The sequence below is a fragment of the Budorcas taxicolor genome, chromosome 21 (assembly GCF_023091745.1).
Source record: "Budorcas taxicolor isolate Tak-1 chromosome 21, Takin1.1, whole genome shotgun sequence".
Taxonomy (NCBI): Eukaryota; Metazoa; Chordata; class Mammalia; order Artiodactyla; family Bovidae; genus Budorcas; species Budorcas taxicolor.
In genome coordinates this window covers 68185267-68209191 of record NC_068930.1, presented here as the reverse complement: position 1 = coordinate 68209191, position 23925 = coordinate 68185267, and the positions used below count along the sequence as shown (strand labels likewise).

Genomic DNA, 23925 nt, shown 5'->3' with positions numbered 1-23925 from the left:
TTTAAGTATTTACTTGTCAAAATTCTCTGGTATATTGTGTTGGACTTCTGTTTCAAGCTGGTGCTAAGGCTTCAACATCCTGTACCACCATGATTTAACAGGTTACCCCTCTGCTGGGAAGCAGATGGCCTGGATTTTATTTAACCCCAGCTCTGCTGTGTACTGGGCCCTAAAGCTGGGGCAAGTCAGTCTCCCCACTACAAAATAAGGGGTTCGGGTTAGATGACACACGAAGTCCCTGCCTGTTTGAAAACACCATGAACATGTGTACCTGTCATTGACGAATGTCCATGCCATTTGAACCAATTTTTGGATTTTGTTTTTGTCACCTAGAGATGGGAAAGAGAAGGCAAATTAGTAGCAATAGAAAGAAAAAACAATAAACAAGAGGCAACGAGTACTTATTTAGAGTCTACCATGCACTCAGCAGCAGTGCTAACATGCAGCAAAGAGCAGCTGCAGAGGAGCCAAGGGCAGGGGAGCCGAGGACAGACAAGCGGGCCCAGGACCCACCTCTGTGCTCCTTCCGCATGGCCCACACTGAACCACCATTTATGGGAAACCTGATCTGAGGCTGATTTTATTAGGCTATTTAAAATATTCTGACTCATTTTCCTGCCTCAAATCACTTGGCAACTGGATGACAGAGTCTGTTTATACATAAAAGGAAATAGCATTAGCAGCTATAATATGAATTGTCTGGCATGGGTACTTCACACACTGAACTTTCTGCTTTTCTCTCTTGAGAAGTATAATCTTGAGTGTCATCAAATTATTATACAGATGATTTCAGAATGAAGAGGTTCTCTTCATAACGTTTTTTCTTCTCACCTTTGAGTTGTTTTGCATACTTGAGTAGGAATTGGTACGGATGTTCTACCTGTAAATCAAACTTTATGGTCTGCAGTAAGATTCTCTCCAGAACCATTACTTCTTCCTGAAAATGAAATAACAAATGCTGGGGTAGTAATTTCAATCACAGGTCTGAAACAGCATTAAAAAAGTGAGCTTTCCTTTTATTCTCTCGCCCAAGTTATATTTTAGAAACTATTTTTCATTCCCTTTCTCCTCTCTCCCACTCAGGCCTTTAACACGCTCAGGAGATGATATAATTCTCAAAAGAACTACAAGTAGGAAAACAAAACAATCAGAGTTAATTTTCAAAACTATTGGAAACAAACATTCTCAGAAATGTTATTACTTTCAATACACATGAGCCCTCTTTACAAAACAGATCTTTACTTTCTAGATACATTAATAAAACTTGGTTTCCTTCCAAACCTCCATTAAAAGATGCAATCTTTCAGGCATTTACACTGAAAATTTTAAGCAAGAAAGATTATAACAGTGGCAGCTTCATGGATACCTGGACAGTGAATTGTACCAGCTAAAAGTGTGTGTGTGAATGAGGCACATCATTACTGTGTTTTAATCTTTCACCTTCTTGAAACAGGCTTTCCCAATGTCATTTATTGAATAAATCATCATTTTCTCTTATCAAACTACATCCTAAGCTACCTATACATATACACATGTGTGCGCACATACAATCTTTTTTTTTGTTCACTGATCTGTTTGTCTATTTCTGTACCAGGACCAAAGAGATTAAACATTTGGAAGGGACAGTTCAATTATTACTTCTCTTTTAAAAAACGTTTCTTGTTTTTCCATGTTCCCCCTAACACCTGCATTTTAATATCATTTTATTTGGTACTGTTCTAGAAAAAATGAAGGCCACTATGTTCTGAGTGGGAACTCACTGATTTATAGAATGGACCTTTTAATTACACTGTATCTTCCTATCAAAAATTTGTTAATGAAAATCTTCTTTCTAGTCCTTTCATAGTTCTAAAGTCTCCCAGCCCCAACATGGTTTCCATAAATTTCTTTAAAGGTTTATTCCTGGATATATTATTTTACTGCTGTTATTGTAAATGGGATCTCTTTGGATTATACTTCCTAACTAGTTAATAAACAAGAACTTCTTGAATTCAACTGCTGTACAGCCTGACCGAGCACTTACATTAAGACAGTTTCACTTGATTGTAAAATACTATCAATATGCTCTGTGTGGCAAGAACAGTCAGAATCACTTGTTTGAGCTGAAGAAGAGGGGGTTTTCGAGAGACTGACAATCTCATCGTTAACAGTTACATAAATCTGTTAACTCTGGGAAGAGAAGCCATGTAGATAACTGGTTTTAGGTTCAAGTATGGTATCAGTTCACAGGATGCAGACGATTCTATTACGAGTTATTCCAGATGGCAGGGCAGGCAGGGTGAATGTGCTTCCACCCAAGTTTCCCAAGTGTTCTCTCAGGAAAGTTTTTTCAAGTCTTAACACTTTCATACAGTACCAAAAAAAAAAAAAAAAAATCCCACCGTCACTGTCTCCTCCACCCCAACCCCTCAGTATTTTTGCCAACACGTTTCCCAGAAGCATCACAGTGTCTTCTAAATTTGGGAACCCTCTTTAACAAATGTCCAGACTGTAGCCCATACAGTGTAGTGTTACGAGACAGCTCAAGGCCTGGCCTCCCTTTGTGTTTCAGATACTCAATTAAAGGGATAATTACAGGTCTGGGTGCCAACATCATCCCTCGGGGAACTTTCCCTTGGCCCCATACTACTTGTCTGGAGCACCTGCCTAGGTTCCCAGATGGAAAGCCCTCACCACACCTTTTAATAACCTTTCATACCATTTATCACAACTTATAAGCAGGTCACTGGCTATCTGAATATTTGACTATAAAATCTATCCCACCACTCGACTGTAAAATCCACGCGAGCAAAGTCCACGCCTGTTTTGCTGCCTGTGAGTGTTAGTTGCTCAGTCATGACCGACTCTTTGTGACCCCACTGACTGAAGCCCACCAGGCTACTCTGTCCATGGGATTTTCCAGGCAAGGATATAGAGTGGGTTGCCATTTCCTTCTCCAGGGGATCTTCCTGACCCAGGGATCGATCCCAGGTCTCCTGCACTGCAGGCAGATTCTTTACTGATGGAGCTATGAGGGAAGCCCTACTGCTACCTATGTCTAGGGATTAACACAGAGCCTGGAACAAGTATTTGTTGAGTACGTGAGATATTAACGTAACAGGGAGAAATCACATAGTTTGGGCAAAGTTTACTGGGACACGATTCAGGACCTTGTTTTTCTTACGTGCTCACACGGCCTCCCTCCAATCCGCCCTCCTCTCCTCTCCTCTCCATCGAGACGGCGCCTGTCACCGTGTCCCCACCGCTCCCAGACCCAGGTTCTTTCCTTTGGCCCTGACACCCAGTCAGGCGTAGGGAGACTACATGTGAGAAAGCAGTGTGGGCTACAAAGCCCCTCTACCCCCGTGGGTCAAGCTGGCCTGCTTTAAAAGCTTGACAAGCACAGCCACGGCTCCACTTGCTGGCTTCTGGGTACTGAGCCTCGCTGGTCCTGGTCAGGGTCTCAGGTTCCTGATGTGTTGGTACAGGGGGTTAAGGTTGAAAGGAGAAGAGGACTCCTCCAAAGGCACCTTGGACAACACACACCTGCGGCTGCAGCTTCCAGATCTTTCTGACTCCTCCTGAGTAACCACGGCTCGTTAGCCACAGGGTCCTTCTGCCCCTGTGACCAGACCTGACTAAAGCACAATCCATTTCTACAGAAGTCTCTGTGCTCCGTGAAAATCAAAAACCTATGGCATCAGAAATATCCAGTGCTACATTACTTTCATAAAATACATTTTTGACCCTTGTTAGTCATGAATTTCTCATAGGTTCCCATTTTTATAAACAGGTGAACGGATTTACAAATAAGTTCAAGGGACAGGGTTACCCACACTGACAATACTTACAAAGGACCACCATTTATCGTAACCACAGAATGTGCAAAAGCATTCTGGCCTCTGTCACCTCCTTGAAGCGAGAAGGAAAACTAACAGACACGTGTTTTATACACACACACAGATTCTGTGGGGCGGAGGGAGGGTGACTGCCACGGGAAGCAACCCCAGCTGACTAGGAGAAACACGGCCGTGGGCGCACCGAACATCTCTGTCTGGTCAGCTTTGCATCTTTGTGATTCTCAGTTTCTTCCCAAAATCTCAGTCTGTCATTTAGTCAAGTATCTGTTGAACGTCTACTCTGTCCAGCCAGGAGGGAACACTAGGCACCTGGCAGAACAGACAGGGTCTGAGCTCTCACAGACGACAACTGAGAAAAGGAAGACTCTCTGCATGACGACCTGGTTAGAAAGTCTACGTCATTATGGGCTGTGGCAAATGTCATAGAGGATAACTCCCATCAGAGCCCTCAGGACCGTAACGGGAGACCCTGGCATGAACAGAAGAGGGAAAGCTGCTACCGACCCCTGAAAGTGCTCTTTTTAGAACAGAATAAAAGGATGTGTACAATTAATTTTGCCACCATTTCCTGACAGCAGGAGGTGTTGTGGGGAAGGGACAAGATGGATAGTCTGTTAACCTGGGTGTCTGCAAGTGTTCGCGCCTTCCACCTTTCTTAGGAAGCAAAAGACACAGAGCACGCACATACAGCACCTGCACTTCTGTCCGGCCAGAAGCCGGCTCGAGATGAAGCCAAACTGCTTCTGGGCCTAAGAGCGCCAACGGCCACGAGAGAACTTTGCTCCTACTGGCTCTATGTGCTGCTGCCGCCGAAGGGCTCAGAAGCCGACAAAGCACATCAGTAGCTGCCACCCAAGTGTCGGGTACGTTATCCCCACTCCTTACTCATGGAAGCAAGGAAGAACATCCTCTGTATAAAGGCCTCTTAGGGATTCCAGGGACTGGCAGACACTGGGGCCACAGCCACTGCCAACACAAGGAACTCTGCCACAATGCTGCCCTGAGGAATCAAGACCCGAGCACAGGAAGCTGTGATTCTTACCTTTGGGTCATCTCCAAACTGGCCAAACTGCACATCGTTTAATAAACTCCGTGCTGTTTTGATGATATCTTTACATTTTTTTGGTGTTTCTTCTACTTTCCCAGCCAGAAAGAGACAACAAGCTCCTGTTACCTAAAAGGAAGACAAAAGCTCTTGATCTCACTATCAGGGCTCACCCAGAAACAGAAAGATTTGGGGCCTTCACAACAACCGGGGCGCCTCCCTTCCTGTCTTGCTCTTCTTATTCATGAACACTAGGGCACTCTAAAAGCTTGAAGCAAACTCCACATACAAACATTCCACACTGTGACCTCTAATTCGGCTTCACAAATTATTTTAAATATAGTTTTCTGAATAAAATGCCAAGTACATCATGTAGACAGAAAAAGTCACAGAAACAAGCTTTCTTTTGATGCTGTGCTCTTAGAGACACCGCCTCCCTGCCCAGTAGCCTTGCTTCAGAGAGCGTCCACCCCGTGCCACGGCCCGCGCTCTCCTTCCTCCCTCCTGCTGCCTGACTACTCCGGGCTAGCTCCTCTGTCCCGGCGGCCTCCTCACTGCTCTGTCTCCAGCTTCCCTCTGCCTGCTTGCTCTTCTGTGTGCCCCTCCATTCACAGAATCCTGACCACATGTTACACGGCAGTCAGGCACCGTGCTGGAGTACAGAGCGGATCCTGACACGGTCTCTTCTCTGAGAATACCACAAACTAGTGAGGAAGAGACGCGTGCAAAACTGAGGAAATCTCAGCAAAAGGAAGAAGCCCCAGCAGACTAACTTCCTGCTATGTCTAATTCCGTCTTCTTCATAAAACCCTCCCATCGCATCAGTTCCCTGGTCTGGAATTCAAGGCCCACGGTAGTCTAGCTCAGACTACTTTCCTACCCAGGGTCCCACCATGCCCTTCCTGCCCACGGGACTCCTGGCTGGCTGCACGCCTCCCCCAGAGCTTGGCTCAGGCTGGTTTCCGGTGGATGACTGTTCTATCTCAGCACAGCAAGGTCCCACTAACGGCCAAGGCTTAACTCAGGCTGGCCTCTCCTCCCTGGCATTTCCCCCCATTCCTCCATGATGCAGTTAACCACTTCCCCCACCCCACCCCTCGGAGCACTAGCCTTCTCCTATGCCTCTCCCACGGCATCGCTCTCTATGTGTGCTTTGTGTTCATCAGACCAGCTGTCCTGGACTGGAAACTACTGGAGGTGGAATCTCCCACAGGACAGGTTTAAAAAGTAACTGAAGACTCACTGACATGGAACAAAGAACTCCTATGCCATCTTGGCCTTTGCTGGGTCTCAACCGTAAGGCCAATCTTATCTTGGGAAAAGTAACAGGGAAGTAAAGTACACTAAGTACAACACAATTATGGTTCATATTGACCTAAATAAAAAAGTCAAAAAATATTTTAATACCGTTAATTGGGAAAAAACAAAGTTTGAACTTGATTTTGTTCATATATAGTATGTACCATACAAAAATGAATACTTCCTGGAAAATATAATAAAAAGAGAGGCTACAATCTGTCCACTGAACTATGTAGAAATAATAACATGATACAGAATTATAATATAATTAAAATACTTACGTATCTTGGAAACTGCTTGAAGGAATGGAACATATAGAACCGATGAAAATAAATTATTCCAGTTGCCAGGGTGTCATAGTGTCTGTTGTTCTGGTTAAGGACTTTGGCCAAGAGTTATGTCTTCATTAAATGCAGAAAAACAATAAAAGCAAACAACAACAAGAGAAGTGGGAAAGCAAATATCATCAGTGACAAAGCAGGTGAATGGGTGTCTCAAGGTGTCAGGATTCTGGTGCAAGCTGCAGTCTGCGCTTTAATAAGGTGTGTGTGTGCTGTGTGCTGCTGTGTCCGACGCTTTGCGACCCCATGGACTGTGAGGTTTCTCTGTCCGTGGGATTTTCCAGGCAAGAATACCGGAGTGGGTTGCCATGCCCTCCTCCAGGGGACCTTCCCGACCCAGGGACTGGCCCTGCATCTTCCGCATGGGCAGGTGGATTCTTTACCACTGAGCCACCTAGGAAGCTTTAATAAGGCAGGGCTTCACTATCCTTAGATATACTTCAGCTGTGATCAGTGGGTGCTACTTTCCATCCTGGTGGTCACAAGCTCAGTGGCTAAGTCTACACACTTAAGTGGTAAAAAGTAGAAAACCCCAAAGGAGCCAGGCAAATCTGAAGCAGCATTTAAGTAAGAAAGATATTTAAGAGCTGTTTTGGTCGGGGATGTTACTCTTTCATCTATAATGCCTAATTTAATTCTTGGTGGTGGTGGTGGGGAGCCCATCTGCTGTAGATTCCAAAACAGGATACAGTCCCAAACGTGTGCCCACGTCAAAGATGAACCGCGCCCCTTCTCGGCGGTACCGGGCCTCAGTGGCCGGATCAAGTCCTTCTAGCTGTGATGGTGTATGAGCCAGGTCTTTTTTATCCCAGTACCAACATGGTTTTGTGTGGTCCAGGTTTGCTGAGGTTACTGAAGGGCTTGAATTTTCTTTATTCTCCTTCATTTATTGAAGTAGACTTGTTCTTTCCAAAAGACTTTCGGAAAAATGTTAGAATCCTGAGAAAAAGAGAAGTAGTAATGTTGGAAAGGGATACCTCACATTAAACAATCTCCATCATTATAAATAATCTACAATTATAGATTTGTACTTGATAAAAAAATTTCCAATAGAAGACACACTACTGATTGGCATTTAGAAGACCAGGCTCATCTCCAAACACAGTTTAACACTTAAGTGACCCGTAGTATGATAAATCCCGTATTTCACAGCTTAAAAGGAAGAGCATTTGTCTCATTTCTTTCTGCCTTTCTTCATTAGACCTAGCTCCCTCATGCTGGTCTACATTCTGTTCTTCGGTAAAACCCAGGTCTGTCCTAACCCAAAAGACTTATGCTCCAAAATTATCCATTTCTTCCATCTAGCATCCAATCAAAATTTCCCTTTTTTAGTTTACTTGAGTCCATGTAGGTACTTCCACTTGGAAAAGCCACCATACTGGATGAATTAACATCTGAACACGCCACTGAACAGAGCAATGTGGATCAAAGGGGTGTAGTGATCTGGGGTGAGAGGGTGAAGGGAGGTGGTCTACAAGGGAGAGAAGTGCCTTTAAACTTTTCTTGCTTTCTCATCCTCTTCTCTTTCACTCAGAATGAAGAAATTCTCTAAAACCTCTAAGCTGAGAAAAGAAAACAAAAAATAAGGATTCTCACCTAGAGATTATTGTAATATATAAATTATTTGTAAATTGGATCAGAAAACAGGAATTTTCATACAGGGCAGAGAAAAGGTTCTAAGGAGGCAGCTAGAACCAGATTGGTCTGGTTCAGCAAGAAAATAGCATCCGGGTAGCCAGGTTCTGGGCCAGGGGCTTCAGTTAATCTGGAAACCTAACTTCTGGTCGGAAAAGCGACAGGGGGCGGACCGGCTCCTTGCACCTGCGAGCTCTAAAGAGAATGTGGTCTTCCTTCAACAGGAAGAATGAAGTACTACCTGGAGACAAGTAATCTTCTTGAACTAATTTACGCTCTGTGTGACTGAACTGGGCAATGGATGGGAGCCGGGGGAGACTGGTTTACTAAAGCCTCAGTATATATGGAGAGCTCATAATCAGATGCTTAGCAAAAATCAAGAGCTGGTTTTTTCTTAATCTTTGATCTCATTTATGTATGTGTTTGTATCTATCTATATGTTTCCTTTGCATTGAAAAACTTGATCTTCAGTTGTACCATTTATATATTTGCTTTATCTTATAATATACCCAGAAAATGCTATATATTGGATGTCGTACTGAGATATCATTTCTCACCCATCAGATTGGCAAAAAGCCCAAAAGTTTGACAATATATTCTGCTGGCAAGGCCAGAGAAACGCAAGTAATCTCATATGCTGCTGGTGCGGGTACAGAATGGAACAACTCTCACAGAGGGGAATCTGGGGATATGTAACAAAATTGCAGCAGCATTTGCTCTTTGATTTAGCAGTTCCACTTCCAAGTATCTACTGGGACAATATCATCACAGACTGGAGACAAAGGTGCACAAGGTCATTCAAAGTATTGTTTATAACAGCAAAAACTGTAGACAGTGTGAATGCCCGTCATTAAGGCAGCAGCCGAGTAAGATGGTCCATTAACACAAATGGTACGCCATGCAGCTGTTATGACTGAGAAAGACCTTTAACTATGGGTGTGGAGAAATTTCCAGGATCAGCATACATGGTTACAAACATTAGTATGTATCTATGTAAGAAAAGAGGGAAAGTAAAAATAGATATCTCTACTTGAAAAAAAAAAAAACTAATAAAAAAACTGGTTACCAATAAGGAATGGGAGAACAGAATGTAAAGAACTGGGATGGGAATGAGATTTCTCTGAGTACATCCTTTTATATGGCTTTCACTTAAAAACAACAACTTTTTATTTAAAAATAATTTTACATTTATAGAAGAGTTGTAAAGACAGCTGTAAAGACGAATTTTCGTATATCCTAAACCAGCTTCCCTTAAAAAAATCAATTTTGGAAACTTACTAACTACACTATATAGCCTTGATTTGGATTTTGAATTTTTCCAAAAACCTCTTTTCCGTTCCAGGATCGAATCCAGGATGCTACACTGCGTTCGGGGGCTCACATTTCCTTAGTATCTTTTTATATGTTTCTCTTTCCTTGTTTATCTTGACCCTCCTAGTTTTGAAGAGTACTAGAAGATAATACCTGTCTTGGTTTAGGTCTGTCTGACACTTTCCTATTAACAGACTGGAGCTCTGAGGAAGAATGTCCTACAGCGCCCCTCTCACTGCACCACGGGAGGCGACAGTGACTGCAGGATGGCTTGCTTTTCTGTTGCTTCACTGCGCTCATCTGCTGACGACGGCGGCTGCCAGTTTCTCACTGTAAGTCACTATTTCTCACTTTCTATCTTCTGTTCTTTAAAAGGGAGCCCCAAGGTCCAGGCCACACTCTAGGGTAAGGGAATCATGGGAATCAAGCGCCGCTGCCTGAGGGCTTGTCAGTATGAATGGCGACGTCTTTGGGTGGGGGTAGTATTTTGCAATGCAAAACAGTATGCAAAGTACCTGTTTCTCCTAGAAGTATCAGCTATTAATTTTAGCATTCCTCTGAGGATCTTGCCTGCAACCATTACTGTGGAGTTCTAGTGGCGATTTTCTATTTCTTTCCTTCCTTCAACATCACTTGGAGTTCTTTTATAAGAAAGATTTGTTCCTTCTCCCTCATTTATTTATTTGATCATTTATTTAAACAAGGATGGGCTCATCAATACTTATCTTATTCTTTGAGTTATAATCCCACCACTACCATTATTTGCCGCTCCCACTGGTCCAGTTTACAGCCACTGGAAAACAGCTCTTTCAGGCTAGCTCCTGAGTCCTAAAGTCAAAGTTACAAAAGGACTCAGAAGCCAGCCTTAAGGGCATTATAGCATACAAAAAGAAAAGTAAACCCATTTTCAGTGTATAGCTTATGAATTTTCACAACATGAACATGTCTGTGTAGCACCATCCAGTCGGTGAGTAGAATACCACCAAAACCCCAGCAGTTCTCGTTCCTCCCCTAATCACCACTTCCGGAAAGATAAACACCATCCTGACTCCTATTTCCATCCGACACTCTTTCCTGTTTCTAAAGGATGTGGAATGAGATACTATCACTCACAACTGGCTTCTTTCGCTCAATATTATGTTTGCGAGGCTCGTCCTTGTTACATTCTCATTATTATACAGCAGGGGTTTTCAGCCTGGGGTGAATTTGCCCCCCAGGGCACGTGTTTTGGCATGTGCATGTGGCAATATTTTGGTGGTCCTAACTGGGGGGCTGCTGCTGGCATCCAGTGGCTAGAGGTCATGAATATAGCTGAGCATTTTTTTTAATGAACGGAAGAATCTCTCACAACAAGGGATTAACTGCGCTGAAGCTGAGACATCCTGCTGCGAAAAGGTCAGTTTTCATTCCAATCCCAAAGAAAGGCAATGCCAAAGAATGCTCAAACTACCGCACAACTGCACCTCACATGCTAGTCAAGTAACGCTCAAAATTCTCCAAGCCAGACTTCAGCAATACGTGAACTGTGAACTTCCAGATGTTCAAGCTGGTTTTAGAAAAGGCAGAGGAACCAGAGATTAAATTGCCAACATCTGCTGGATCATGGAAAAAGCAAGAGAGTTCCAGAAAAACATCTATTTCTGCTTTATTGACTGTGCCAAAGCCTTTGACTGTGTGGATCATAATCAACTGTGGAAAATTCTGAAAGAGATGGGAATACCAGACCACCTGACCTGCCTCTTGAGAAATCTGTATGCAGGTCAGGAAGCAAGAGTTATAACTGGACATGGAACAACAGACTGGTTCCAAATAGGAAAAGGAGTACGTCAAGGCTGCATATTGTCACCCTGCTTATTTAACTTATACGCATAATACATCATGAGAAATGCTGGGCTGGAGGAAGCACAAACTAGAATCAAGACTGCCAGGAGAAATATCAATAACCTCAGATACGCAGATGACACCACCCTTATGGCAGAAAGTGAAGAGGAGCTAAAAAAGCCTCTTGATGAAAGTGAACGAGGAGAGTGAAAAAGTTGGCTTAAAGTTCAACATTCAGAAAACGAAGATCATGGCATCCGGTCCCATCACTTCATGGGAAATAGATGGGGAAACAGTGGAAACAGTGTCAGACTTTATTTTTTTGGGCTCCAAAATCACTGCAGATGGTGACTGTAGCCATGAAATTAAAAGACGCTTACTCCTTGGAAGAAAAGTTATGACTAACCTAGATAGCATATTGAAAAGCACAGACATTACTTTGCCAACAAAGGCCCGTCTAGTCAAGGCTATGGTTTTTCCTGTGGTCATGTATGGATGTGAGAGTTGGACTGTGAAGAAAGCTGAGCGCCAAAGAATTGATGCTCTTGAACTGTGGTGTTGGAGAAGACTCTTGAGAGTCCCCTGGACTGCAAGGAGATCCAAGAAGTCCATCCTAAAAGAGATCAGTCCTGGGTGTCCTTTGGAAGGATGCTAAAGCTGAAACTCCAATACTTTGGCCACCTCATGCGACGAGTTGACTGATTGGAAAAGACTCTGATGCTGGGAGGGATTGGGGGCAGGAGGAGAAGGGGACGACAGAGGATGAGGTGGCTGGATGGCATCACTGACTCGATGCCCGTGAGTCTGAGTGAACTCTGGGAGATGGTGATGGACAGGGAGGCCTGGCGTGCTGCGATTCATGGGGTCGCAAAGAGTCGGACACAACTGAGCGACTGAACTGAACTGATTGTGGATGAACACTTGAGATGTCTCTGGTTTTCAATTATTAATAACAGTAATAAACATTCGTGTGCGTTCTTGTAGAGCAGAGGGAAACTGGCCAGTTGCCTGAGGGATAGACATCTCAGCATATCTGTAATTTATTCACAGTACACTAATTGGGAGTCTTTAAAACATATTAAAATAACAGTTCTCCAAGTTCATTCAAATATTTTCCCCATATTCATTCAAATATATCTCTCTATATTTATTCAAGTGTTTTCTGCACATTTACTATGAGCCAGGCCTCAATGACATGACAGGAAACAGGAGAGGCACGCTCTCAACCCCACCAGATGCTTATATTCTAGGCAGACACAAAGAGAAACAGATATGCCAGAGTCTATCAGGGAGTCCCAGTGTCAAGAAAAACAAGAAAGCATGTAAGTTGCGGGACGTGATGCCTTGGGGGCAGTTTAGAGACATGCTGAAGACGACCAGTCAGAAGACTGTAACAGCTGCTGAAACTATGCCTAACAAGGCCTCAGCCCCACAAATGGCCTTGGGAGAAAGGCATCACAATTGGCCGCGAGGCAAAGAACAGCAAGAGATGACTCAAGTTTGCTTCACTCTCAGAGAAGGTAATGTTGAAGAGAAAAATGGGGAAGAGAAAGAGTTTCGTTTTTTAAATTGAAGTACAGTTAACAAAACTCTTTCTCTTCCCCATTTTTCTCTTCAATATTACCTTCTCTGAGAGTGAAGTTAATTTGGGCTTTCCTTGTGGCTCAGCTAATAAAGAATCCGCCTGCAATGCAGGAGACCTCGGTTCGATCCCTGGGTTGGGAAGATCCCCTGGAGACGGGAAAGGCTATCCACTCCAGTATTCTGGCCTGGAGAATCACAGTCCATGGGGTCACAAAGAGTTGGACATGATTGAGCGACTTCGACTTTCACAGTTAATTTACTATGTTTTAAGTGCGAAAAAAAAGTTGGTTTCGATAGAGGAGGGAAAGAATGTGGTTCTATAATTACTAGATACTTGTGCAGAAATAACCACCAGACTCATAAACAGGGCTACTGAACTCTAGAAAGGATTCATCTACTTGGGATTCACCTATATAGAAGTGACAGATAACGTCATGTTCATAGACAGAAAGATGCGAGAGTGAAGACAGGGACACAACTCTGAAGAACTTTAGGAAGCAGGAAGGACAGAAAGGGAAGGAATGGTCAAAAGGTAGGGAAATTTCCACCCTTAATTACATAAGAAATCAAGGGAATACCAGCTTTAATTAAGAGGTACTAGCCAACTGCAACAAATGCTAAAGAAAAATCAAAGGACAGGAATTAAGAAAAGGTTACTAGGACTGGTGATTAGTTATAAAACATTAAAAATTCAGTGTAGTGGTGGGTGCACAACTCACTGACTTGTACATTTTTAAATGGGTGATTTGTATGATACGTGAACTGTTATCTCAATAAAGCAGACATGTACATATGTGTAAACAGAAGAGATTTTCTGGAGGTGCAGTAGGGCAGAAGGAAACTGTATGGGTGATAAAGAACGAACAGGCTATGAAACAGGTTATTGTTTCTTCAGCACAGAGGAGCATGAAGGATGCTGGTAGCCAGAAGCAGTCACTAGAAGAGGCTGAGCAAGCCACTGTGCGGTTAAGGGGCCCAGAGACAATAAAAAGCCTAGGTATAATAAAAAAGAGCTTGCTTTTTCTCTGAGACAGAGGGAAGGAAGAGTGTGAGAAAGATATTTAAAAAAATCATTTAAGGGGGCGAAAATAAATCATAAGAGAGCATCTCCATTCTCTTTGCAAAGTGCCAAGACCTCTGCTGAGAAGAGAGGGACAGAGTGGAGAAAAGGATCAGAAACAGTCCAGTAGGGATTAAATAGGGACGGAAAAGAATTCAAATCCATTTTACCTTGCTGTCATCACCAAAACCCATGCTAATAATCTGCCCTGTGTGCTGTTAGACTCCAGGACAGGATGAACAATAGGCGCAACACAGTGAAAATAAGTCATGTAAATAGAGTCCTCTAAATCAGTCACCCCCTGAAACAGTTCTAACCTCGGTTCTAGAACCCTGTTCCCTATTACTCTTCAATTTTTTTTTTTCCACAAGACTCTAGAGTTATAAATTTTCTCATTAGCAGTTCATGACTACTGTGAAAATGATGGAGAGATTTATGAGCTCCACAAAGTAAAAATCTCTCCGTAAACAAGCGGCATGTCAAGGCATTTTAACAACATCCTTCAGGAATGTGCTTTAAATGTATCACTTTAACTGAGAAAAGATTAAATGCATTTTCAACATTTAGAATTATGGATACTTACAAACTGGAATCAACAGTAAAGGTCACTACTTAATTTTCTCATCTGGTACACAGACTCCCTCTAAACAGTAACATTTGGTCATTCACTTTCAATTGGCCACTTCCACTGGGACCTTAATAGTTGACAAAGTGGCCTATGGTATTGCTAGGTATCAATAACTGGTTTTTACATTTCTTTTGCATTAACATTATATTGATTTTTATCTGTTCGATTCATCCCCGGGATCTGGTACATAGATGGCGCAGAATAATGAATGAAAGAAATCTACCTTTCAACACCTTTGTAGCTCCCACCTAGCCCTCTAAGCCTTGAAAATACCTTTCCCTTATTTACTGATTGACTTTGAAATATGTGAAGACAATTTTTCTTTTCCTTTCTCTTTTGGGTAAAGAAACAGCTCTGTTTTCTCAATGTGGCTTTTAGTATTTCAAGAGCCTCCCGAAACATTAGCAATCAACTGTGGAAAACAATATTCTTCATATAATCTGCATAGTATGAGTGAATATACTAATATTCACCAACATGCCCACTGTGTGTCCGCTGAGTTGCAGCATGCCCGCAAGCTATGTTTTCTTATCCTCACAATTTATCCCTGAGAAAATGGAGCCAAAGAGACATGAAGCAACTTGCCTCACTCCACAGTCAGTAAATGGGAGAAACACAATTTGTCATTAGAGTGAAACACCACCCTTCCCCTATTTGAGGAAAACTTTACAGTTCGCTTCTGTAAATGGAACGTTACATCATACAACCTTTTTTTTCCACCCCCAAGTCAGGTCTTCTTCATCTCAAACACACACACAACTAAATTTTTGTGAATTCAGTAATTCTTGGCAAATCTATATCTTGTTAATTTTGGTTTATAATTTCAGCCTATAAGAATGCTTTGAATCTAAGTGTCATCTAACAAACTTGCTAACTATTACTACAGATTTTGAGTATATTTATTAATTTGAGAAGCATGCCTCATATATTTAAAGTGGGTAATAAAAAAAAAAAGTGCTAACCAGAGTGAAAGCAAGACCAGAGCCCTGTAGCTTTATCTCCAAAGAACGCTTTTCAAGTTGACTTGACATCAACCTACTGATCAACATTTGGGATTTGGCAATCTGAAGGGCTATAAATCCATCTAACCAGACCTTATTCAGTGTACATTTACTCTGGTATCTATTACATGAAGTGGGATTATGTTCAGTGTCCTTAGGAAATTATCCCCCATCAGTCTAGTAAACTTGTGACAAAAGGAAATATGATTTGTGCCACTAGCTTTCTTTTAATGGAAGCTCTGCCAGTTTGAGGCTATGAGCCTGCTTTTCCAAATACTTAGAAACTCTTTTTGCTCATCCTAAAGATCCTAATATAGATTAGTAATAAGCTCTGGAGTATGACTTCAATGGTGGATTAGAAGGACGTGTGCTCAGCTTCTCCTGCAAGAACACCAAAATTTGCAACTAGCTGCTGAGCAACCACTGACAAGAGAATGTCACACCAAAAAAAGATACTCCACATCAAGGGCAAAGGAGAAGCCCCAACAAGACGGTAGGAGGGGCAAAATCATGTTTGAAATCAAACCTCATACTCGGCAGAGACACTGAGAGGGCATAAACAAAACCCTTGTGTGCGCCAGGACCCAGGGGCTGCACAAGAGACTGAGCCAGACCTGCCTTTGAGTGTGTGTGTCTCCTGCAAGGTGTGGATTAGCAGGGGCCGCCGTGGGGACAGGGGCTCCAGCTGCAGCAGACCTGGGAGGAGCAGTGTGTGGCCTAAGTCCTCTTGGAGGAGGCTGCCATTAGCCCCACCATAGAGCTGCTGAGCAGATGACCCACAAACTGGAAAACAATTATACCAAAGAAGTTCTTGCACTGTTGTGAAAGTTCTAGGGCCCAGCAGATTTCCCAATTTGGGGATCTGGCAAAGGGACTGAGAACCCCCAGGGAATTTGACTTTGAAGGCCAGTGGGATTTGAATACAGAACGTCCACAGGACTGGGGAAACAGCCTCTTGGAGGGCACAAACAAAACCTTGTGTGCACCAGGACCCAGGAGAAAGGAGCAGTGGCCCCACAAGGGACTGAGCCAGACTTGCCTGTGAGTGCCCAGGACTCCCTGGCGGACGCGTGGGTTGACAGTCAGGGGCACTGAATACAACAGTCCTGGGAACTGCAGGGTGCTGGCCTAAGTCCTTTTGAAGGAGGTTTCCATTAATGCAATTACTGCTACCGCAGTTTGACCTCAGGCCAAACTACAGGGAGGGAACACAGCCACACCCATCAGCAGAAAATTGGATTAAAGATATACTGAGCATGTCCCATGCAGGACCATGCCTTGCAGGGCCACCCAAGACAGATGGGTCATGGCAGAGAGTTCTGACAAAATGTGGTCCACTGGAGAAGGGAAATGGCAAACCACTTCAGCATTCTTGCCTTGAGAACCACATGAACAGTATGAAAAGGTAAAAGATGAATTCTTCAGGTCAGTACGTGTCTAATATGCTACTAGAGAAAAGCAAAGAAATAGCTCCAGAAGGAATGAAGAGGCTGAGCCAAAGTGGAAACAACCACCAGCTGTGGGTGTGACTGGTGATGAAAGTAAAGTCTGATGCTGTAAAGAACAATAGTGCACAGGAACCTGGAATGTTAGGCCCATAAATCAAGGTAAATTGGAAGTGGTCAAACAGGAGATGGCAAGAGTGAACATCAACATTTTAGGAGTCAGTGAACTAAAATGGACCGGAATGGGTGAATTTAATTCAGATGACCATATATCGACTACTGTGGGCAAGAATCAAGAAGAAAGTAGAAGAAATGGAGTAAGCCATCATAGTCAACAAGAGAGTCTGAAATGCAGTACTTGGGTGCCATCTCAAAAATGACAGAATGATCTCTGTTCGTTTCCAAGGTAAACCACTCAGTATCACAGTAATCCAAGTTTATGCCCCAACCACTAATGCCAAAGAAGCAGAATTTGAACGGTTCAATGAAGACCTACAAGACCTTCTAGAACTAACACCAAAAAAAGATATCCTTTTCATCACAGGGGACCAGAATGCAAAAGCAGGAAGTCAAGAGACAACTGGAGTAACAGGCAAGTTTGGCCTTGGAGTACAAAATGAAGTAGGGCAAAGGCTAACAGTTTTGCCAAGAAAACGCACTGGTCATAGTGAACACCCTCTTCCAACAACACAAGACTCTACACATGGACATCACCAGATGGTCAATACTGAGATCAGACTGATTATATTCTTTGCAGCTGAAGGTGGAGAAGCTCTATACAGTCAGCAGTAACAAGACTGGGAGCTGACTGTCGCTCAGCTCATGAACTCCTTATTGCCAAATTCAGACTGAAATTGAAGAAAGTAGTGAAAACCACCAGACCATTCTGGTATGACCTAAATCAAATCCCATATGGTTACACAGTGGAAGTGACAAATAAATTCAAGGGATTAGATGTGATAGACAGTGCCTGAAGAACTATGGATGGAGGTTCGTAACACTGCACAGGAGGCAGTGATCAAAACCATCCCCAAGAAAAAGAAATGCAAAAAGGCAAAATGGTCATCTGAGGAGGCCTTACAAATAGCTGAGAAAAGAAGAGAAACTTAGGGCAAAGGAGAAAAGGAAAGATACACCCATGTGAATGCAGAGTTCCAAAGAACAAGGAGAGTTAAGAAAGCCTTCCTAAATGATCAATGCAAAGACATAGAGGAAAGCAATAGAATGGGAAAGACTAGAGATCTCTCCAAGAAAATCAGAGATACCAAAAGAACATTTCATGCAAAGATGGACAGAATAAAGGACAGAAACGGTATGGACCTAACAGAAGCAGAAAGTAATTAAAAAGAGGTGGCAAGAATGCACAGAACTATACAAAAGAGATCTTCATGACCCAGATAACCACGATGGTGTGATCACTCACCTAGAGCCAGACAACCTGGAATGCGAAGTCAAGTGGGCCTTAGGAAGGATCACTATGAACAAAGCTAGTGGAGGTGATGGAATTCTAGCCAGGCTCTTTCAAATCCTAAAAGATGATGCTGTGAAAGTGCTGCATTCAATATGCCAGCAAATTTGGAAAACTCAACAGTTTCCCAGGACTGGAAAAGGTCAGTTTTCATTTCAATCCCAAAGACAGGCAATGCCGAAGAATGTTCAAACTACCACCCAATTGCACTCATTTCACCTGCTAGTAAAGTAATGCTCAAAATCCTTCAAGCTAGACTTCAACAGTATGTGAACCGAGAACTTCCAGATGTTCAAGCTGGATTTAGAAAAGACAGAGGAACCAGAGATCAAATTGCCAACATCCGTTGAACCATAGAAAAAGCAAGAGAGTTCCAGAAAAACATCTGCTTTACTGACTTCGCTAAAGCCTTTGACTGAGTGGATCACAACAAAATGTGGAAAAGTCTTCAGTTCAGTTCAGTTCAGTCGCTCAGTCGTGCCCGACGCTTTGAGACCCCATGAAAATTCTTAAAGTGATGGAAATACCAGACCACCTTGCCTGCCTCCTGAGAAATCTGTATGCAGGTCAAGAGGCAACAGTTAGAACCTTACATGGAACAACAAGCTGGTTCCAAATTGGGAAAGGAGTACATTAAACTGGCTTAAAACTCAGCGTTTAAAAAACAAAGATCGTGGCATTTGGTCCCATCACTTCATGACAAATAGATGGGGAAACAATGGAAACAGTGACAGACTTTAATTTCTTGGGCTCCAAAATCACTGCAGATGGTGACCTTAGCCATGAAATTAAACGACACTCCTTAGAAGAAAAGCTATGACAAACCTAGATGGTGTATTAAAAAACAGAAACATTACTTTGCCGGGAAAGGTCCATACAGTCAAAGCTATGCTTTTTCCAGTAGTCATATAAGGATGTGAATGTTGGACTATAAAGGCTGAATGCTGAAGAACTGAAGCTTTTGAACTGTGGTGCTAAAGAAGACTTTTGACAGTCCCTTGGACTGCAAGGAGATCCAACCAGTCAGTTGGAAATCAGTCCTGAATATTCACTGGAAGGACTGATGCTGAAGCTGAAGCCCTGACACTTCGGTCACCTCATGTGAAGAGCCGACTCACTGGAAAACACCCCGATGCTGGGAAGAGATTGAAGGTCAGAAGAGAAGGGGACGATGGAGGGTGAGCTGGCTGGATGGCGTCACCGGCTCAGCGGACGTGAGTTGGAGCAGGCTGCAGAAGACGATGAAGGACAGGGAAGCCTGGCGTGCTGCAATCCAAGGCGTGGAAGAGTCTGACATGACTGAGGCACTGAACAACAACTGGCTCTAGCACCCAAAGCCATTCAACTGTTCTCTGCAAAAACTGACACATTTACTGGACTCCAGTCTTTATCATTAACTGCACTTTTAAGATTCCTCAAGTGTTATGATCAATGATGTCACAATCTTATCTGTAAGTATTTTGGTATATTGTTTATTTGGCCCTGAAAATATGAATCAGATTTAATCCAATTAAGTATTCCTTATAATCTCTACTCCCTTGACCTTAATCCTTCCCCGTTTTGTCTTGACCTAGTTTTAAAGAAAACAGAAAACATTTTTCTTCTGTATTCTTAGCAGACCCATTGCCTTCAAATATAATCTCCTGAAATGAGCAATTTATTTTGTAGGGCAAACCATGACTACTTTTCCTTTGTGACATTCAATTTTAGAAATGACGCCTAAGACGTAACAATCTCATTAACAATTAGAATGTTTCTTTATTGCCTGTTGGTGCAAAGTAAGTTCCATAAAATGGAACAAATGTTTAACATGCTTTTATGCAAGAATCAACTAATATTTTTCAACAATGCATCACAAGGTAATCGAAGTGAAAGTTAAAAAAATACCCCACTAAAATTACACACCAATGGTAGTCATTTCAAATAAACCAAAAGAATCTTGGATAACTATTATATTCATAGTCAACAAGCAGGCATCTAAGAACACTAACATTCTTAACCAATCAAATGTCTATGAATATCGTCACTATCATCATCATCCATGCATTCATTCCATGATAGCTCAGTTGGTAAAGAATCCGTCTGCAATGCAGGAGACCCCGGTACGATTCCTGGGTCGGGAAGATCCGCTGGAGAAGGGATAGGCTACCCACTCCAATATTCTTGGGTTTCCCTCGTGGCTCAGCTGGTGAAGAATCCACCTGCAATGTTGGAGACCTGGGTTCGATCCTTGGGTTGGGAAGATCCCCTGGAGAAGGGAAAGGCTACCCACTCCAGTATCCTGGCCTGGAGAATTCCACGGACTGCATAGTCTAGGGGGTCGCAGAGAGTCGGACACGACTGAACGACTTCCACTTCATGCATTCATTAAGCAATACGGAGAGATTAGTATCCTGGCAGTATTTTAGGTGCTGAGGATATAAAGCTTTGTGCAGCTCTCCCTCTAGCAACATCACTCATACAAACCGTAATCAGCGCTAAGATTGCAAGGCATTGTGCTAGGTATCTTTAACGAGCGAATTAGAGCTACCCAAGCATCATCAAGTTTACGTTAAAAGCATAAAAAGGCCACTTTCAACTAAGGGCTCTGAGCAGTCGTTCCTAATGTTAGAAAATTTAGCGAAAGCTCCATTTTAACTGGCAGGCCAAACTTCGGGAGCGTTAACCACCATGTTTTGTGCGGATAATCTGAGAGCTCTGAGATACGCCTCTGGACTTAACACCTCAACTTTTAAAGAACAATCCCTCCAGTAACAAACCAAACAACCCTGGACAGGGTCTGTAAGCGCGACATGAACGGAAGAACGTAACTGCTAATAATCGCGGAAGTGCGTTTTCCTCATTCCCAGTCCCACCTTTTTTGCACCGGTCTTCAAACTCCGAAGTCAAAGCATCCTAGCTGTGGAACAATACGCAAAGACTCAAGCTTTACCAAGGCTGGGACCAACACACTGCGAAATGACTGGAACGATGTGGATAGTCTGCGGTTATATCGCTGAATATGTGAGAGTGCATAAGACCCCCTGCCCTTTCTCCCCACTTTCCAGAAAGACCCGGAACCATAACCCCCTTTCACTTCGTGGGTTGCTACCTGCTCTAGAGTCCGAGCAAGGTTCCCTGACCCGCTCCTGAGCCTGAGACCCTCTTCCCCGAGCGCGTCTCGGAAGCCGCAGCCCCGCCATCGCCCGCTAACGCTGATTCGCACCGGGGCGTAGCGGAGGGAAGCGGAATCCAGGAAGAGAGACTCCACCAGAGGCTGGAGGCTGGTGGCCATACCCTAACCCGGCCTCCAGGTACGCAGGACTTAAGTGGCGCTGCCCGAAGTCCGTCGCTCACTCACCCCTCGCCTGAGGTAAGCCCCTTAGCGACGTCTCTCCTTGCCGACTGCGGCCATCTTGGACGTGGAATGTCGGGGGTGCCACGTCATCGCGCTGCGTCTATGACGGAAAAAAATGAGCGACCGGAGGAACGCCGGTCAGCCAATGAGAAGAACGTAGCGCCCTCAAACGAGGAAAGAGCCGCCAGTCTCCTCCGGGCCCCTCCCCTCGAGTCGGAGGTCGCGGCGTGAGGGAGGAGGGGCCCGCTAGAGGGCCCAACCCGTCGGTCCCGCCCCCTGGGGGGTGGGGCGGTGGGGGGAGAGGGAATTCTGGAGCAACCGAACCTGCTAACGGAACTGAGGCGCGAGAGGCGGGCCCCGGGCGGGGGCGGGGAGTGCCGGTCCTCCAATCAACGCTCGGGCCTGGGCTCGGCCTAGCCAATTATGGCCCGGAAGCTGGCGGGCCGAGCTGGCTGCTCCGGACCGAGGAGTTCGCCCGTCCAATGGTTGGGGAGGAACCGGTGCGGAACGGTCAGGGGGCGATGGGGCGGGGCCGCGCCCCCTGCGTCTGAATCGCGGGCCAATGGGCGGCGGCGGCGGCGGCGGCTCGAGGGCGGGGCCCGGGGGCGGGCGGAGCGGGGTTGGGCCGCGGCGGCGGGGCTGTCTGAGGCAGCCGTCCCGCCCCCTCCCGTCCGGCCGCCGCCGCCGCCGCCACCGCCACCGCCGCCGCCGCCGCTGCCTGGGGCTTGGTTGAGGTGGCTTGTGGGTCCCGGCGGAGTGTGGCGCCGCCGCCGCCGCGCGACGGGCCAAAAGTGGGCAGGTGAGTGCCGGCGGCGGCTCCTCCTCAGCGCGCGGCCCTCGGAGCCGACTCGCGCTGCCCTCCGCCACCGCCAGCTAGCCAGCCCCGGAGCGCTGCGCGGCCGCCCCACGCCCGGGCCGGCGGCCCTCGGCCGTAGTCAGGCCCGCGCCCCGCTGGTCCCTCTGGGCCCAGAGTGCGGAAGGCGGTGTGCTCCCTGGGGGCCCGGCGGGTCGGGCCTTGGGCGCCGGGAGTCCGGCGAGGTCGGCGTGCGCCGCACGGCCCTTCTGCCCTCCAGCCTTGCCCGGGGCTGGGGCGGGGGGGTGGGGCGCGTTCATCCCCTCCCGGCGCCCAACGCCTCCTGGTCCCCGCTCCGCCCGCCCCGAGACGGCGGCAGCAGGTGCAGGAATGCCCGGCCCCTCGGCGCCCACCGGGTGGGGCCGGGGTCCGTCCCTCTCGCGCCCGTGGGCTCGGCCCTGCGTGCCGCCGGCTCGCGCACCCGCTTCCTTCCTCTCTCCTCCCTCCTTCCCGTCGTCACCCCGCCGCCTGGGCCAGGGCTGTGTGGCTTTCGTGTTCCTCTCTCCACACCTCAGGCGTCCGCGGGGGTGCCGGGGACTAGCCCCTCCCTCGCCCCGCTTCTCTCCCTCACTTTCCAGTTATAAAAACGGTCGTTGAAAATAGGTCATCTCTCTTCCCACGCGCCCCTTGGCCATCTTCCCCACGCTCCGTGCCCTACTAGGAAGAAGAATTCAGTGCTTTGAAGTTTATCGTTCCGGGGTATCAAACTCTTCTTCCTCGTGACTCCAGCCTGGCGATGCAAGTCTGCACCCCCTCTCTCCTCTGTTTCTACTCCGGGGTGGGAGCGTGAGGGGGTGCGGGTGCAGAAGGGAGCCGATTAGTGAGTTGGGCGCCACTTGCTTCGGGGAAACAGAGGCGCGTGGGGCCGGGGGGGGGGGGGCGGAGTGCTTACCCTCGCTTTGTGTTGACAGGTTTAGGATCACTTGGAGTGTATTGTGTTCCATTTCCAAATACAGGAGGTGATGTTTCAGAAGCCAAAGTGCTTTTAAAGTACGTTGACAGGTGACTTTTGCTTTTAACATCCTCTGCGGCGTTAACCCTTTAGCGACGGATCCGAACATAACTTGCTTGCGGTGTATGGGTTTGTCAAAACTGGCAAAAGTGTGGATTTTATCATGTGCAAATGATACCTCTTGCCCATTTTTCCTCTCCAAAATGACCCCACTGCTATTTCCAAACTGAAGAAACCAGTAATTATTTAGGAGAAGCTTTTTTTTGAACTATTTGAAGTGAATGCATTTAACTTGAGAGTATAGCA

The 23925-nt window shown here is 45.3% G+C and overlaps 2 protein-coding genes across 7 annotated transcripts in view; one reads left to right on the top strand and one right to left on the bottom strand.

The window, feature by feature from the left end:
* The window catches only part of CCNK (cyclin K), a 29623-nt gene extending 7745 nt beyond the window's left edge, over positions 1-21878 (bottom strand). Inside the window, exons 1-6 of the mRNA XM_052659631.1 lie at positions 21818-21878; positions 7214-7463; positions 6465-6546; positions 4882-5013; positions 832-937; positions 272-329 (exon numbers count right to left, since the gene is read on the bottom strand). Coding sequence (XP_052515591.1) covers positions 272-329; positions 832-937; positions 4882-5013; positions 6465-6546; positions 7214-7410 — 575 coding nt within the window. The 5' untranslated portion in view covers positions 7411-7463; positions 21818-21878. The remainder of the gene's footprint in view (positions 1-271; positions 330-831; positions 938-4881; positions 5014-6464; positions 6547-7213; positions 7464-21817) is intronic.
* A 611-nt stretch (positions 21879-22489) lies between these two features.
* SETD3 (SET domain containing 3, actin histidine methyltransferase) overlaps positions 22490-23925 on the top strand; it is a 77308-nt gene continuing 75872 nt past the window's right edge. For 3 of the 6 annotated variants that reach the window (XM_052659693.1, XM_052659696.1, XM_052659692.1), the window contains exons 1-2: positions 22504-22613; positions 23579-23657. The gene's annotated coding sequence lies outside the window, so the exon portion shown is untranslated. Of the gene's footprint in view, positions 22614-23578; positions 23658-23925 lie in introns of all 6 variants that reach the window. The other 3 variants (XM_052659697.1, XM_052659698.1, XM_052659694.1) reach the window with 3 other exon arrangements.